The 18,201-nt window shown below is 35.5% G+C and overlaps 4 protein-coding genes, 1 non-coding gene and 2 pseudogenes across 5 annotated transcripts; 4 read left to right on the top strand and 3 right to left on the bottom strand.

Annotated features, from left to right (window-relative positions):
• Positions 1 to 244: 244 nt before the first annotated feature.
• LOC147935414 (uncharacterized) lies at positions 245 to 634 on the top strand. The gene has a single exon (XM_087472973.1). It carries the CDS (start codon positions 245 to 247, stop codon positions 632 to 634), a length of 390 nt encoding a protein of 129 aa, XP_087329099.1.
• Positions 635 to 5,079: 4,445 nt separating this feature from the next.
• On the bottom strand, positions 5,080 to 6,518 carry LOC104725923 (UDP-glycosyltransferase 79B6). The gene has a single exon (XM_010444674.2). It carries the CDS (start codon positions 6,494 to 6,496, stop codon positions 5,153 to 5,155), a length of 1,344 nt encoding a protein of 447 aa, XP_010442976.2. The 5' UTR covers positions 6,497 to 6,518; the 3' UTR covers positions 5,080 to 5,152.
• Positions 6,519 to 6,953: 435 nt separating this feature from the next.
• On the bottom strand, positions 6,954 to 8,490 carry LOC104725924 (anthocyanidin 3-O-glucoside 2'''-O-xylosyltransferase). The gene has a single exon (XM_019232477.2). The coding sequence runs from the start codon at positions 8,415 to 8,417 to the stop codon at positions 7,011 to 7,013; it is 1,407 nt and encodes a 468-aa protein (XP_019088022.1). The 5' UTR covers positions 8,418 to 8,490; the 3' UTR covers positions 6,954 to 7,010.
• Positions 8,491 to 9,276: 786 nt separating this feature from the next.
• On the top strand, positions 9,277 to 9,657 carry LOC104725925 (uncharacterized). Its single transcript, XM_087473475.1, has one exon. It carries the CDS (start codon positions 9,292 to 9,294, stop codon positions 9,655 to 9,657), a length of 366 nt encoding a protein of 121 aa, XP_087329601.1. The 5' UTR covers positions 9,277 to 9,291.
• Positions 9,658 to 12,288: 2,631 nt separating this feature from the next.
• LOC147935415 (uncharacterized) lies at positions 12,289 to 13,079 on the top strand (annotated as a pseudogene).
• Positions 13,080 to 16,720: 3,641 nt separating this feature from the next.
• On the top strand, positions 16,721 to 17,106 carry LOC147935416 (B3 domain-containing protein At5g54067 pseudogene; annotated as a pseudogene).
• A 938-nt stretch (positions 17,107 to 18,044) lies between these two features.
• Positions 18,045 to 18,160, bottom strand: LOC147935417 (U5 spliceosomal RNA). Its single transcript, XR_015573233.1, has one exon. It is a non-coding gene; the product is annotated as a U5 spliceosomal RNA (small nuclear RNA).
• Between the last annotated feature and the right edge of the window lie 41 nt (positions 18,161 to 18,201).

The following is an 18,201-nucleotide window of genomic DNA, read 5'->3' on the forward strand; positions in this document are numbered from 1 at the left end:
GGTTAAGAGGAATCCCCTGACAATTCCATATCTAAAAGATATCAGGAAAACCTACAAGCCTGATATCTTATTCCTCATAGAAACCAAAAATGGTTATAAGTATGTAAATACTTTAGGGTAGGATCTAGGCTTTCCTTATAGTTATATATTTCCTTCTGATGGGCTTAGAGGAGGGATGGCTATTTTTTGGAGCGACAAAGTGCAAATTGATTTTTTGGACTCACCTTCTCTGAACTATACAGATATGTACATATCAGAAGCAGGTTCTCCAACCTTTTGTCTTACGTATGTATATGGGGATCCTGATCCAAAACAACGCAGTAGTATGTGGGATAAGATGTCTTTTTGGGCTGATCTGTATAAAAGCAAGCTGAGGATGGTGCTAGGTGATTTTAATGATATCAAGAGTAATGAGGAGAAGTTAGGAGGTCCTCGAAGACCTGAAACATCGTTTAAAAATTTCAGAAGAATGGTATCCACTTCTGGTCTCCATGAGCTAAAAACGATTGGAGGAAAGTTCACTTGGCTGGGGAATCGCCACTCCTATGAAATCCAATCGCGTATTGACAGAGCATTAGCCTCAGCTGACTGGCAAGAGGCTTTTCCTGAAGCTTATGCTCAACTACTCGAGTAGATAGGATCTGATCATAGGCCTTTATTGGTTCATACTGCTAAAGAAAAAAGGCAAGGTTTCCCTTTGTTCAGATATGATAATAGGTGGAGATTCAATAAGGAGATTAAACAAGAGTTATTGAAGACATGGAACAACACGTGTTCTAATCTTCCGGCAGATCAATTTCATGAAGCTTTAATGCGATGCAGAGCTTGCCTTTCGAGATGGAGGTCGCAAAACGCTAACAACTCTGCAAAGAAAATTCAGGAGTTGAAGATCCAGCTCCAAGAACAGTATAATTGTCATCCTCTGGATTTTCTTAAGATCAATAATTTGAAATCTGTCGTAACCAATGAATACAGATTGGAGGAAGAATATTGGAGAACAAAAAGCAGAGTTCAATGGCTTCAAGCTGGGGATAGAAACACAAATTTTTTTCATGCTAAAATAAAACAGAGGCGAAACTACAACATAATCACTGCAATAACGGATGCAAATGGCATTGCCTGGACATTTGAACAAGGTATTCAACAAGTCATTATATATTATTTTGCATCCTTGTATAGATCGCAGAATAAAGGCAACATGGACAAAGTGATACAATATATAAAGCCTCGTGTCTCAAGTGAAATGAATTAGGATTTAACTAAACCTGTTACAGAGGAGAAGCTTCATCAAGATGTTCATAGTATGACAAGAGACAAAGCTCCAGGACCTGATGGGTTTAATCCTGGCTTTTATCAAGATCATTGGTCCTCAATTCATGCAAGTGTGTTTAACTTCGCTAAGTTGTTTTTTAACGATTATCAAATGGATCCGAGGATAAATAGTACTCATATCTGTTTAATTCCAAAACTCGATCAACCTTGCGAAGTTAAGGACTATAGACCCATCAGTCTTGCCAATGTTGCCTATAAAATTTTATCGAAAGTTTTAGCTGATCGACTTAAACCGTGGCTGAACACCATTATATCTGCAAATCAGTGTGCTTTTATTCCTGGTAGATTGATAACAGATAACATTCTAATTGCTCATGAACTTCTGCACTCTTTTCATACTAAAAATAGAGTTTACCACAAAGTTACACATCAGTAAAGCTTTTGATAAAGTTGAATGGTCTTTTGTTGAGGCAGTTATGAAGAAAATGGGTTTTTTTCAGAAGTTTGGTGTAACTGGATTATGAAGTGCCTCACTACAGTATCGTATTTTGTTCTTATTAATGGCCAGACAACTGGTCTCATAAAGCCACAGAGAGGTCTGCGCCAAGGTGATCCTATCTCAACATACCTCTATTTGTTATGCACGGAAGATTTATCTGCTTTAATTCAGGAAAACATTCGTTTGGGAAAACTTCATGGGTTTAAAGCCAGCAGAAATGACCCAGCTATTTCACAGATACTTTTTGCAGATGATTCATTGCTTTTCTGCAAAGCTACAGAGGAGGAATGTAAAACCCTGCTGGAAATTCTCAATCAATATGAGCAAGCATCAGGTCAGGCTGTAAATTTTCAGAAATCTGCTATAACATTTAGTAAAGGTTTTGACTGGAATAAAAAAAAAAAGAATTTTGTCACATGTTGAAGATTCACAAAACGCAAGGTTTTGGGAGATATTTTGGCCTACCTGAATTCATTGGAAGAAACAAGACTAATGCTCTTTCTTACTTAGCACAGAGAATAGAGCAAAAAATGGATAATTGGTATACTAAACTTCTCTCCCCTGCAGGAAAAGAGGTGCTACTTAAATCAATTGTCATAGCCATCCCTACTTATAGCATGTCTTGCTTCCTCCTTCCCTCAAGAATAATTGATCAGATTACAAAAGCTATGAGACGTTTTTGGTGATCAACTAATAAGGACAAGTATAAGATCCCTTGGGTGGCTTGGCAAAAAATTGGTGACTCGAAAAAGGATGGAGGATTAGCAATCAGAGATTTGAAAGATTTTAATATTGCTCTTCTAGCTAAGCAGAGCTGGAGAATCCTCCAACAGCCGACTTCGCTTATGGCAAGAGTATTTAAGGCAAAATACTTTCCAAAGACAAGCCTCCTGAAAGCAACAGCCAAAACAAACTCGAGCTATGCTTGGAAAAGCATTATTCATGGTACACAACTTATTTCTCATGGCCTAAAATACATTGTTGGAAACAGAGCACAAATCGAAGTATGGAATGATAATTGGCTCCCTCTAAATCCACCAAAACCGCTATCTGAACCAGGCGCATACATGTTTCCCCACTTGAAAGTTAGTGACTTACTTTACCAGGGTAATTGGAATGAGGAGCTTCTTCATTGCATCATGAATCAGGAAGATGCGTCTCACATCAGAAACATTCGTCCTACTATTACAAGATCTCCTGATGTCATCAGTTGGATGCATACAAAAGATGGTGTATACACAGTTAAATCTGGATACCATCTTCAGCATAAGCTCTCTCACGATGCTTCCCTCCTGGTAAATTCTGTTCAAAATCACATAGCTTCCAACACGTTTTCAAAGATATGGAACCAACAAGTTCCACAAAAAATAAAGCACTTCTGGTGGAAATGTCTTCATAATGCTTTGCCTACTGCAGAAAATCTTAAGAAGAGAAGAATACTAAGAGATGATAACTGTCAAAGATGTGTTGAAGCTATAGAAAGTACTAACCACCTGCTTTTCCAGTGTAGAGTAAGTCAAGAAATCTGGAGTCTTTCCCTTGGATCTTTTCACTCAGGTACATCCCCATTCTCGAACTCAGTCCATCAGAACGTAGATTTCTTGCTTAGTTTTAATAACCACCAAAGAAAGGATGTAAGCATTTCCCCTTTCATTGGCTGGCATATATGGAAAGCAAGAAATGATCTTCTTTTCAAGAATAAAAAGCTATCGATTCCAGACATTATCAATAAGGCTTTTATGGATTTACAACAGTGGAAAGATAGTTTATTATCTAATCAAGAAAAAACAGAGACGGGGAAATCTCAAAAGGGAGAAAAACAGGTATTCACAAAATCTGTAAGCAAAGGAGAGCTTAATTTGAAGGCCAATGAGTACTATTGTTTTGTCGATGGATCATGGGTTTCTCCTACTGAAATTGCAGGAATTGGCTGGGTTCTTTATACCGCAAATCATAAAGTTTTTCTTCAAGGTAGTGCATCTATTAACCCAACGAATACACCCCTTGAAGTTGAAGCTGAAGCATTAAGGTCAGCAGTTTCTCATGTCGTAAGACTTGGGTACAACAATGTGAAGTTTTGCGGGGATGCATCCACTTTATTTCAAAAGCTTGGGTATGTTATGGAAAAAGAGCAGAAGTGCCAGAATGAACACTCTTTTCTTGCCACTTATCTGCAGGATATTATGTATCTTAGTCACACTTATGCCAATATTTCTTTTGTTAAAATATCTTGTAATGTAAACACAACTGCGGATAAGTTAGCAAAGGAAGCTAGAATAGCTAAGTCCGGTTATGTAATATCGTGGTTGTAAATTACTGTGTTATCAAATAAAAACTTGTTGCCGACAAAAAAAAAGAAGAAATATCCATTTTATTTTTTGTCGGCCTTAATATGGAAATATGCATTTTTCCCGTCTAATTCAGAGAATAATTTTTCAATGTTTTTAAATCCGGACCGGAAGTCTAACCGCGATCCGGTAGACATTCTGGTCCAGATTACCTCTAAAAACCAGACAACTAAAAACCCGTAAAAAATTAGAAAATTCCGTTAAAAACCCGTGAATCGGTGGGTTGGACCAACGGGTCAGTATCAAATAATATAAAATTATTTCAAACTAAAACCAAATTAAAATTAAATATTGTTATTTATAGAAAAATCACTTAGTTATTTTATCTAATCATTTAAAAGTTTAATTTTAGTTGTTTAGTACTTCATTATGTATAATTTGTTCATATATTTATAGAAAAATAGATGTTATATTTATAAAATTTAAACAAACCAGTAAACTAATTGATCCGACTTCCAATTCATTTTTTGGTCCGGTTTTAAAAACATTGGTCTACATTTAGCATTTTACTAAAAAAGTCGTTGTCAAGGTTTATTAAAAAATCTCAATCTGCCTCACTGACTTCTAAGCTTTATCGAAGGTCTCCTTCCTTGTGCGCAGTGTGTAGAGATAAATTTAATTAAATGTTTTGTTAAGTTTGATTAATGGTGGCACTAATTCCATCGAAAGATTTATATGTTTAGTTATTAGTGAAATATCTCTTCATCTATGCTTTGATATATGTACTGTATGATCAGAGCCATTCCAAAATATATTGGGGCCAGAAGTCCAAAACAATATTAAGAGCGATTTTTAGTGGATCAAAGAAAAAGAAATTAATAAAACTGGTGATGTAAGGGATGATAAAATACATATACGTTTCCGGGCAGCAAGCTTTAGTGTTACGTATTAGTGTATTACGGAATATATAGAGTGTAGAATTAGCATAGAAACTGAAATTTGAGAGATTAGAACTTCAAAAGTCCATGCATATAACGTCATTTTGGCAAACCAAGTTTCTTTAAAAAAGTGTTTTATTCATGTTCTTTCTCTTCTAGACTAGTTTCTGTAGTGCTTCTATAAACTTATTGACATAACCATTCATTAGCCCAGTACTAACCAGAGACTCTTTCCATTTGGCGTGGTTTCTCCTTACTAGGTAACCAAGCTCACTGTCTTTATCCATCACAGACCTAATCGAACCGCTCAAACTCTCCTTCGAAAACCATCCTGAATCCTCTCTTTTTACCTCCACCGAGACCTCGAGTTCCTCGCTCATCAGTCTAGTGTTAAATATTTGTTCACCTAAATGTGGAATGAAAACTATTTGGCAGTCATTCACTAGAGCCTCCCACATTGACCCAAAACCGCAATGACTCACAAAGCAGCCTATTGACGGATGAGCCAATATCAATGGTTGCTGCACCCATCCTCCCCAAACCACTCCACGCCCCTTAACCCTCTCTTCGAACCCGTTTGGTAAGGCTTCTTGGATTGTCGAGGAGCCTTTTGGTGGCTTTACCGCTACAAGAAATGGTAAACCTGTCAGTTCCATTCCTAAACAAAGTTCTTGGAATTGATCCTTTTCAAGAATGATTTGGCTGCCCAATGCACAATATACTACTGATCCTGGTTCAAACCGGCTCAACCACTGCCTCCATTGATCTTCAAGTGGTTTACTATTGTACGGCTCAGGAAGCATTGGACCGGTCAAGAGAACCTCTCTTTGAAATTGGCTTTGGATGAAATCGCAGAATTTTCCTTCCATCTCTCGACAAGTCCTTATAGAAATGACATCGCAGTTTTTAAGTCCTATCATGATCCGTTCGTAAAACGTAGTATTATCTCCAAACGGATGTGAGAGGAAGGAGAAGCAGTTCGTTTCTTGTCTCCGAAGCAACACCTTAGACGAAGGATAACCAGGGGGAGGAACAGCCAAATCATCCGGACTACGACCAGGGACAAACGAGATAGCTACAAATGCTGCGGATATGGTTATAAAATTCACACTCTTGGCTCCACACTCTCTAGCTATTTCCGGAATCCAATGAGCAAAATCGAAGAAAATAAGATCCGGTTTACCTATAGAAACCGCTTCTTCGACCTGATTGCGTGTCTGATCCATAGCCGAGGCGAGAAAACTCCCTGAAGAGATCGGTATATCCGAGGTTGTCTCGGCGCCAGCAGGGAGGCCATCTACGGATGGGATGGTAAGAGTGTGAAAGACAATGCAGTCTGGGAAGATATTGAGAGGTTTAAGTTGCTTCAGCGCTTTCTTGGGAAGCAAGAAAGTGATTTTGTGCCCTTTCTCAGCTAGTTTGTTAGCCAGATGCAAAAATGCAGTCATGTGACCAAAACCGAACCATGGGAACATAAAAGCATGAAACTTTGACTCCATTTATATGTTTATGTTCCTTAGTTTTTTCTTCTAATCTTGTTCTTAAGGTTCTTGTGCTTCTACTGATGAGATTTTAGTTATGACCTGAAGTTTAGGAGAGTACTGGTATGAATTGAATGATTCAAGTTTGTTACGAATATTCCTAAATTTAAGTTTTGATTAATAATCTATATTTCCTTTTGGTATTTAATTTACGGAAATTATTCCCTAACCTATGTTATAGTTAAAAAAATGTTACCTGCAGCAAATAAATAAAAATACCATTAGCTTCCGGAAGCTAAAAATATTCCCTAATCTTATGAAAATTGCAAAGATCGTGACACTCAAGGTAGTTAATGTATTTATAAATTGCTATGATCGTGACCTCTAGCATATTTATAAATTAGTATATAATTACTATGTCTTGTGTGAAAAGCATGCAGACTAGGGTTAATAATTAATGATAGAACTCCGCAAGTTCAATCAAACCCAAACCAAATCCATTTATTATAACATAGTAAATAACGAAATCAATTCATGACTTCACAAGTTCAATCAAACTCTGTTCAAACTTATCAATATAACCATCAGCAAAACCAGACTCAGCCAAAACACATCTCCACTTGTCATGATTCTTCCTCACTTTCTCACCGACCTCACTACCTTCCTCCATCACACTCTTCACAGCATTCTCGAGGCTCCGCCGAGAGAACCACCCATTCTCTTCCCTCTCCACCTCAACCGCCACCTCCATCTCCTCCGTCATCAGCCTCGCGTTCAATATCTGTTCTCCGTGCTGCGGAACCAAAACGATCTGACAATCACTCATCAAAGACTCCCACATCGAACCAAACCCGCAGTGGCTAACAAAACAACCCACTGAAGGATGGTCTAACACCAACGGTTGCTGAATCCAACCTCCGAACACAATGCCACGTCCTTGAACCCTCTCCTCGAATCCTTCCGGTAACGCTTCCTCGACGGTTGATACACCCGTAGGAGGCTTAATTGCAATCAGAAACGGTAAACCGGTTGATTCTAGCCCTAAACAGAGTTCTTGAAACTGATCTATCTTGTCTACAACGGGTTGGCTACCGAAAGCGCAGAACACAACCGAACTAGGATTGAATTTGGTTAGCCACTCTGCCCATCGCGACTCTAAAGAGGGCTGATTAGGTTTGGATCCAGGGAGTACCGGTCCAGTTAGGTAAACCGGTTTGTTGTATTGGCTACTAATGTAATCGCAGAATTTGCCTTCCGTCTCACGACAAGTCCTTATAGCTATCGCGTCGCAGTTTCTCATCGTGGTAACTTTCACGTCAAAGAAACAAGCAGTCCCCTCACGCTTCCTCCACATGAAGTTTAGGGTTTTTGCTTCATGCGCACGCAAGACTACTTTCGAAGACGGGTAACCTAGAGGGGTCTTAGCTAACTCCTCCCCTGACATTTCCTTCCCGTCAATGACTTCACGCTCAGCGGCAGGGACGAGAGACAGCGCGATTGCCGCAGCACTCACTATGTTGAAGCAAACAGTTTTAGCACCCACTGGTTTAGCAACTTCCGGTATCCAATGGGCAGTATCGAAGAAAACCAAGTCAGGCTTGATTTTATGGAAAATGGTCTCGACCTCTGGCCGGGTTTGGTTCATTGCAACTCTAAGCAGATAAGTCAATAAGTAGGGGACGTCAGAGTTGGTTTCGGCACCGGGAGGGAGCCCTTTGACCTGAGGGATGGCGATGGTGTGGAAAGTGATGAGATTCGGGAACAGATTAAGAGGTTCGAGTTGGGTTAGTGCTTTCTTGGGAAGCAAGAAAACAATCTTGTGACCTTTCTCTGCGAGCTTGTTGGAGAGGTGGAGAAAAGGAGTCATGTGACCGAAGGCTAGCCATGGATACATCACAATGCTCATGCTTGACGAACCATTTGATCCAAAATCACCCATATTCTTCTTTGGGTTCTGTCTTGTACTATTCTTTAATTACCGGAAATATTGTTTGTTAGTCTTTTTCCTTCTTTTGTTTAATTTCTGAGATGTGTCTTTTGGAAGTATAAAAAGGCACAAACCCGTTAAACGGATTGGTGAGTGTGGCTCGTGGTGAATAGTGTGTCGCTATTTGGGGAACCAAATGACCGGGCAAGTGTAACCTCCCGTGTAAGTGCAACTGTGCAACACGTGATGGTATCGTAACATGCATCAACAAAAAGAGTAATAGACAAAACCGGATATCATGTGGTCAGTCATGGGCCTGCATGAATCAGCCACCAATTATTGATAGATCATATTTAAATTCGTTACCTTTACTAATCCCACAGTCAACGTCAGGACTTGAGTTACATTTGCAAAGTATAACACTTCAGGTGTTTTAAACGGACGATTAATTCTACGAGTGTAACTCTTGGAATAAATTTAACGTTTTCTTTCCACGTATTAACCATATAAATAGTTTGTTTCATGCTTGTAATGATCCTCAAACCATCCCAATTAAACAATCGACTCTTTTTTTATTAAAAACATAAACATAAAATATCACAATAGCTACCATGGAAGGTAAGATCTAAGCGCTTCTCTCCACGATTCTTGTAGTGGCTTTGTGTGCCACTACTTTAGTGAGGCCGGGCCTTGCTCAACTCCATATTATTCCTGGGTTTCTTCTCCCGACTCCCCAATTGATCTCACAAAATGTTGGTCGTCGATTCCTAGCATTCAAGGTTGCGAAATCGAAATCTTCAAATCGGCTTTAACTGGTAAGTTTGAAAATGTTGGACGGACATGCTGCAAGGCGTTTACCGAAATCGATGCAAAGTGTTGGCCCAAAATGTTTCCATTGAATCCTTTCTTCCCTCCTCTTCTTAAGGATGGTTGCTCTCGCATCAATGCAGCTGCTCCCACACTTGCAACATCTAATAAACTCTCTAATGTTCCTGGATTGTCTCTTTCTGGTTCTCCGGTTGATATCACAAAATGCTGGTCATCACTCTCTAGTGTCGAAGGTTGTGTAGCTGAGATATTCAAATCAGTATTCACAGGAAAGTTTGGTAATGTTGGACATATGTGTTGCAAAGCGTTTTCGGATGTAGACTCAAAGTGTTGGCCACATATGTTTCCGCTAAATCCGTTCTTCCCTCCTCTTCTCAAAGATAGTTGCTCTCGCATCGAAGCAACTGCTCCTACACACAAGTGAAGTAGCTATGGGACCATCATTCGTAAAAAAAAAGAAAAAAATAGGTTCATTATATAGCTTACTAGAAAAAGTCCCATGCAATGTTAAAATGAACGTAATAAAATATGGTTAGTTATTTTTAAATATATTCAATAATAATTAACATTAATATTAGAATAGAATATATTAACTCTAAACAAAAAATCTATTATATTTTATGAATAATTATCTATAATTAAATTTTCGTATTAAAATTTATCTAGTATATCAAAAGAAACAAAGTACAGTATTGATACACAAAATAAGCATTCTAAACAACATTTACTTTTGCCCAAAAAAAATATCATTTACTAATTTCAAAACGTAAAGAAGATACGAAATACCTTGTGTCTCTTCTTGAAGAGGATGAGTCATGTCATGTGCCTTACACCTTATTCATCTAGTTTTTTCATATATGCTCTAAAACTTTGACTTTACTTATTCATTTCAAAATCTACAAAAGTCACATAAAAGAAAAAAAGTTAAGATATTTAAGTTATATAAAAATTGATATTACAAAATTTTAAAATTTATGTGAGAGGTAGAATATGATGTTTGATGAGAATTTGTCTTCCGATTTGTAGAAAAATTTGTGGTATCAATATATCATTAGTATCATGGGAGGTTTTCAGTTTTTTTTTTGGGTCAAACATCATGGGAGCTAGTTATGGTTACATTTCAAAGAATAAATATGCCATACATTTTCTTTGTGTTTTTTTTTTCTTCTCATTTTTTGTAAAATAGAAATTGTATGGAATTAATACATTAAAGTGTATTAATATGTTGATAGTTTTTTTAAAATTTGTTTGACAAACATCGTGGTAGTTACATTTTAAAGAATTAATATTAAATAAATTGTGATAATTATTATTATTATTATTAATGAAAAACAAAATATCATTATTGTTTAATATCTTGAAATTATATAAGAATAAAATTGTCTTTAGTTTTAAAATTATAAAACAAAATATTTTATTTTTGAATTACTGAAAAATTATTGAAAATTACAATGTTATGGTAATTATACACGATATTGATAAATGATACCTCATAAGTAATATATTTACTTACAAAATATGCTGTCCAATTGTAACTCCCGCAAACCAAATGGACGGCTGTAGGGTGGGTGTCGATTAACACTATAGGTGTGTCGGTCGACACCAACAATTTCTGGTTCGGTTGATTCAGTTTATATCGTCAGTTTGAAACTGTTTGGAATTTGGGAAAGACATCGTGGTATTTAAGGAGAAGGTCAACTTTGGGAGTTTGTTTAGCCTCCTTGTCGTTCTAGAGAGAATAGGAGAGAAAAGGAGAAAGTCCCTGAATGATTCTTGAGAGTTCCTGAAGGTTCTTCTGAAGGTTTTTAGGCTTGTATTGGTGTGTTCTGAGCGCTAGAAGGGAGATCTGAACGTGGAGTGACGTTTGGATCTTGATGTTCTTCGTTATTTTCTTTCTAAATCAAGGTGAGTGCGTGACCATGGCTTATTTAAGCGATTGGATGTGTGTTTTGTGTGTGTTTTTGGTGTTTGATTGCTTGTTTGTTTGTTTGTGCGTGGTTGTCGTGGTGGTTGTGGCATGTTGAGGTCGGATTCGGTGTCATGGAGCCGAGAGGATTCAGAGGCGATCGTGTTCAGCGAAGCTCTGCACGACTGCATCGAGCGATGTAAAGAAAGCGTCGATCGATGCAAAGAGTGCGTCGATCGATGCAGTTAGGAATTCACGAGGTTTAGTTGATCGATACGAGGGGTGCATTGGTCGATGCAGCTAGGGATTTGGAGGTTGCATTGGTCGGCGTAAGGGGTGCGTCAGTCGATACAAAGATGTTGCATCGGTTGACGCAAAGAGTGCATTGGTCGAGGCAAGGTCCCAGAGTTACGCATATGTTCAGAATTGTTCCGTTTGCTTGTTTTCGTGCATTGATTGTGTTTGTATTTTCGTTTGTGTGTATATCTTAGTAGATTGGAGGATCGCCTCACTGAGTATTTGTGATAATACTCACACATCTCAATTGTTGTTTGTGGTGTGCAGGTATGTCACATGGAATCATGGCGATAAGGAGGAGGATGATCTAGAGTCTCGGTTATTGTGTTGTGGTTATGTTTATATGTTGTTGGAACTTTGTATAAATGTATGCTAGGTTGTTGGATAGAATGGTTAGGAATGATATCGTGTTGATATTTTACTGGAGTTGGTTATGAGTTATGTTTCCGTTGTGCATGTTATTGGATATTGGTTTATTATTGGTGCTATGGTTGGTTAGTAATGTTTATGTGGTTGGTTTAATTAAGTAGTATGGGATGCTTGATTGATACAAAAAAAACATGGGTCGTGTTGTTTAACCAATAAAACATAAATTATATTGCAATTAATACATCAAAGTGTATTAAAATGATGAGTGTGTTATGAATAATAGATTGATGTCCATTATAAGGCCCATCTTCTATAAGTTTCTAGAATTACTTGTAAACTAGGTTTACTTTGTCATCAAGCAAAACCCTCTCTTTGTACTGCTATATAAAGGACCTTTCATTCATTGGAATAAGACACCAATAGCTTCCTCCTCTTATATCTATCTATAACACGTTATCAGCACACTCTTTGAAGCTAAAAGTCATGTCAAAACTTACGAGCCTTGAATTTGGAGCTTTTGACATCAGTGGAGACAACTACTTGGCATGGGCACTAGATGCTGAAATTCATTTAGATTCAAAGGATCTCCTTGACACCATCAAAGAAGAAATCAAACTCAAATCAAGGACAAGTCCAAAGCTATGATTTTCCTTCGTCATCACCTCCATGAGGATCTCAAGAATGAATACTTGAGTGTGAAAGACCCACAAATCCTTTGGAATGATCTAAAGGAAAGGTATGATCATCAAAAGACTATGATTTTACCTAAGGCTCACTATGATTGGACTCACCTGAAATTACAAGACTTCAAGTCTGTAAGTGAGTACAACTCAGCTTTGTTCAAAATAACTTCCAAATTGGAATTATGTGGAGAGAAAGTCATGGATGCAGATAAGTTGGAGAAGCCAATTTCCACTTTTCATGCTAATAACATTGTCATGCATACACAGGACCGTGAGAAGGGATTCATGAAGTATTCCCAACTCATTTCTTGTCTCCTTTTGGCTGAGAAACAAAACATTCTGTTGTTGAAAAATCATGGACTACGCCCATTTGGTCCTGCTCCATTCCCTGAAGAGAATGTGACATCCTATGATAAGACCAATAATAATGGTCAAGGTCGTGGTCGTGGACGTGGATACGGTCAAGGCTGTGGCCGTGGGGTTTAGTTTAAGAACCACTCTCACCAGAAGTGGGAAAACAAAGGTGGTAACAAACAAGAAAAATCAACATATCCGAATATATGTTACTGTAGTGGAGAAAAACTGAGCTAGATTTATTCAACCTTGTCTCTTATTTTATTGTCTTTGGCTTTTAGTTATTTGGATTTCAGATTTATTTTTATTATATGCATTTATGTATATTGAGACATGGTTAAAGTTGATTTATTAAGATATTTACTTATTTATGAATTTCTGTTTATATTTTAATTAAGTAATACTTATATCAGATTAATTTATTTTTGTTTATTTATTTGAAGAACAATGAATGGTGGAGATTTATGCTTGGCCGACAATGCAACTAGTCATACCATTTTAGAAAATAGGAGTTATTTCTCCTCTTTAACAATGAAAGAAGCAAGTGTAAGTACCGTAACTGGTAGTGCAAAGATAATTGAATGCTCTAGAATAGCTAATGTATCATTGCCTATGGGAACACAATTAAAAATTGTTGATGCATTATACTCTCCTAAGTCTCAAAGAAACTTATTAAGTTTTTAAAGATATCCGCAGAAATGGATACCATATTGAGACAATGAGCAAAGGTAGCATTGAATACCTTCAAATCACATATTGTGGAAAGACTGCCTGCATTTTCCACTGGGCTTTACTATACTACAATTAATATAATTGAAGCAAATGCTATAGTAACTAGAAGTCCACAAAATATTTAAAAGTTTGGCATGAACAGTTAGGTCACCCCATCACAACAATGATGCAAAAGATAATAACGAATTCATGTGGTCATTCATTGAAAAACCCGAAGATTATTCCTAATGATTTTTCATGTATTGTTTGTTCACAAGGCAAGTTGATTATACGACCTTCGCCAGCAAAGATAAATTTTGAACAAGTTAATTTTCAGGAACGCATACAAGGAGATATATGTGAGCTGATTCACCCATCATGTGGAACCTTTAGGTACTTTATGGTCTTAATTGACGCATCTAGTCGATGGTCACATGTATCCTTGTTATCAACTCGAAACCTAGCATTTGCAAGATTACTTGCCCAGTTGGTTACCCTACGAGCACACTTTCCAGATTTTCCTTTGAAGACAATCCGTCTTGATAATGCTGGTGAATTCACATCTCAAGCTTTTAATGACTATTGAATGTCTATTGGGATAAGTGTTGAACATCTTGTAGCACATGTTCACACACAAAATTGCTTAGTAGAATCACTAATCAAGCGTCTTCAGCTGATTGCTAGACCATTACTAATGAAATCAAAACTCCCTATATCTGCTTGGGGACATGCTATATTACATGCGGCAGAACTGATTAACATCATACCAACAAGTCATCATAAGTTCTCCCCACCACAATTAGTTCTGGGTCAGGAACCAAATATTTCCCATCTTAAATTTTTTAGATGTGTTGTATATGTTCCAATTGCTCCACCACAACAAACTAAGATGGGACTTCAAAAGAGGTTGGGAAATATGTTGGATTTGATTCTCCATCAATAATAAAGTATCTAGAGCCATCCACAGAGGATTTATTCAAGGCTCAATTCGCAGACTGTCATTTTAATGAGTCTGTTTTTCCAACATCAGGGGGAGAAAATAAACAGCTGGAAAAATATATAAATTGGAATCAATTGTCATTGGTTTATCTTGATCCTCAGACTAAAGAGCATGAATTAAAAATCCAAAAGATAATTCATTTACATAGTTTAGCAAATCAATTGCTAGACACGTTTACTGGCCCAAAAAGTGTAATCAAATCATATATACCAACTATAAATGCTCCAATAAAAATAAATATCCCAGAAGGACAAAATCAAACTGCTAATGAGTCTAAGACACATTTTAAAGTATGAGATTATGAAAAGTTTATTTTATTATATAAAAATAATGATATACACAGAAAATGTTAGTTGAATAAAAAGAATTATAGAATTTACAAACTTATGTGAGGTTTGAGATATGAGGGTTATTGAGATGTGTGTCTTTCTTCTTATAAGGAAAATTGGAGTTAGAAGCCTATTATAAATTCATTATTTAATTGGGTAGTTAATGCACTAATCCTTATATCAATTTATATTTGTAAAGAGTTACATAAGCTATATGAGAGTTATAAAATGTAATAAATATGTGAAGTGATCTTAGTGCAGTGGCAGGAGGTAAGTCCATTTGTAGAAGGCACAATCACACCAGGGATCGAGTCCCGCTTCCTACGAATGTAGGAATTTGGCTAATGGGCCGGCCAGTTGTGGCCCAATGGTTGACAAAAAAAAATGTAATAAATACATATTAATATATTTTAATATTTATTATGTTTCTAATTGTTATTTGTCATTTATTACAATATTAATAATACTATAGAAGATACAAAAGTGTCAACATATGACATAACTAAATAATTTCAATAAAATGAAATTTAGTACCTTAGAGATGTATATGATTATTAATATGAGAGTTACAATATATGTAATAGAATTTGAAATTTAGTAAAATATCTGAGAAGGTTCACCAAAAATAAATTAATTAGTTGCATTAAGTATAATTTTTTTAATTAATATAACTATAAATATATGATAGGAATTTCAAAGTAATCAAATTAATACGAGAGTTACAAAATATGTGGTAGAATATGAAATTTAATAAAATATGTGAGAAGGTTCATAAATACTTACATTTATTATTTTTTCTCAAATATAAATTTTAATGTAACTAATAATATCTGATAGGAATTTCAAACAAAACATATTATATATCTATTATAATAAAGAAATAAAGGAAAAGAGAAATAAAAGAGAAAATTATTATTTTAGACAATATGCTACACAAATTAAAAAATATGTTGAACATCTTGTAATGTATAATATCAAATTATATTTTGTTGTAAATACAAATATAAATAAAATAATGTATGTCATATAAAGTTAATTGAAAAAATATACTAAAAATATTAAAGAAAAACTGACACATATTGCAAGAAGAGAGTGTCAAATGGCAACTTCTTAGAAAAAAAAATTCATTATTTTGGACAATATACTACACAAATTAAAAAAAAACATCTTATAATGTATAATATCAAATTAGATTTTGTCTTAAATATAAATATAAATAAAATAATGTATGTCATATAAAATTAATTGAAAAATACACTAAATATATGAAAGAGAAAATAACACATGTTACAAGAAAAGAGTGTCAAATGGCAACTTCTTAGAGCTTGTCAAAAGAGAACATTACTTTATTATATAAGATTAGAGAAAAACTTAAAGAAATAGTAAGATTTATCACTATATGCTTCTCTTTTACATAACTCCTATTTATAGTGGGAGGAGACAAAGACAAGTATAGAAAGGTTGGTAACAATTGGTCAACAAGTGTTACATGCATTTCATTAGGAGAGTCTGTTGTTGTGATGGACTGAATGAAGAGGAACATTTGTTGCGATGGATATTCACATTAATTTTATAACACATGTAAACTTTTTATCTCTGTTTTACAAAATGGAAAAATTATAAATCAATAATTGGTACAAAATTTTCTTCCATTTTCATATTAAAGAAATACAAGAACTTTTAGGAGTGTGTTATTCAACTAAGGAATTTAGGAGTGGAGTATTAAATTAAGGCATTTTAAGGAAGAGATTTTAGAAGTGGTTTCTCTTATTATATATATTGCATCGAAAACACAAAAATATACCTATTCTTCTACTTATTATAAAATTTTTATCAAGATGAACTATAGCAGAGATCCATTAGATCCGGCTATGATCATAACAAAGAAGTTATCAAAGACCGATGTTGTTCGTAATGTGGTATTACCGAAAGCACAAGTGGAGTCTGTCCTCACGAGGATGAAAATAAATGTTTTGCAAAACGGTTTTCTAGTGGAAAAAGATGTTACAGATAAAGATTTGCTAAGCGGTGTTCAAGTGGAAGTCTATGACGTAATGGAAAACGATTCGTACAAGGTTATTTCGGGTCTGGTTGGAGTGATATGAAGCATTCGTTAGATCTCAAAGAAGACGATTTTCTGAAGCTCTACTGGGATCAATTTGAAAAGATATTCATTGTTCTCAAGTTTCAATACAGTGAATTGCAAGTAATGATTCCAGTTTAACTTGCTTGCATCAAATGACAACTTCTTAGAACTTGTCAAAAGAGAACCTTACAATATTATATAAGATATTTCCAAAATTCATCAATTTTCCCTATTCCAAATGTTGCCTTGTTGGCTGTTAGTTTTATTTTCTATAATAATAACAAATTTAAGTTTCTGGCTTAATCTCACAACTTTAATCTATAATTATAAAACTCTATATATATTACGGCTATGTTGCCTTGACGGCCAATGATAAAAGAGTACGATCTTATTCTGTAGATCCTATTCAAGCAAGGTCGCGACCAAAAAAAAAAAGAAACTCTACCAAGCAAATATATACAATTACAAAAAAACTAATGAGGTATTTAGGTATATATTTGCAAACGAAATTAACATTTTTTTTAACATCTTATTAAAAATAAAATAATAAACATTATAGTTAAGATGGGGATTATTTGCTCGTTGAATCCCATTTATCTATTCGTGGGTGATATTTCGTACTCGATGTAATGAAAATGTCTTCGTTGAATCCATGACTGACTTTTTTTTTTTAGTTTTTCCAAGACTTGCTAAATAAATGGGTTCTTAGACGTTTTAATTGTTGTTAATTATGTTTCTTGGACTAACAATATACTTTTAAAAAAGAAAACAAACCAAAAGACCCTAATTTTGATTGCATTAACGCTAGAGAGCTTCTTCAGTTACTTGCTGTGCACTCTATTGTCGCAAGAAGCTGACATAAAATTTTAAAATCGTAGGTTATTGTAAAAGAGACTAAACAATATTAGTTTTTTAAATTCAAATTATTCAACTTCCTACTCATACTATACACTTCATCTGTGGTGCTTTTTGAAGAGCATGGTAATATAAATCTAACGTTACTGGTAGTAGACACACACACTGCGCTAGAGAATTACAGTTAGAACTTAGAACTAAAGATTTGATGGAGGGTTTACTTCTTTTGTTAAATAAACCTTTCGAAAAATAGGCGTATGCCACTTAGCGCAGAGAAGACACGGTATTCTTTAGTAAAAGGCGAAAGAATAGTTCGCTTTGTCTTCACTGCACGGCTCCGTGAATCATAGTAACTAGCTCTTGCGTCTTCATTTATAC

Source organism: Camelina sativa, chromosome 11 (genome assembly GCF_030686135.1).
Source record: "Camelina sativa cultivar CO46 ecotype springtype chromosome 11, ASM3068613v1".
NCBI classification, from domain to species: domain Eukaryota; kingdom Viridiplantae; phylum Streptophyta; class Magnoliopsida; order Brassicales; family Brassicaceae; genus Camelina; species Camelina sativa.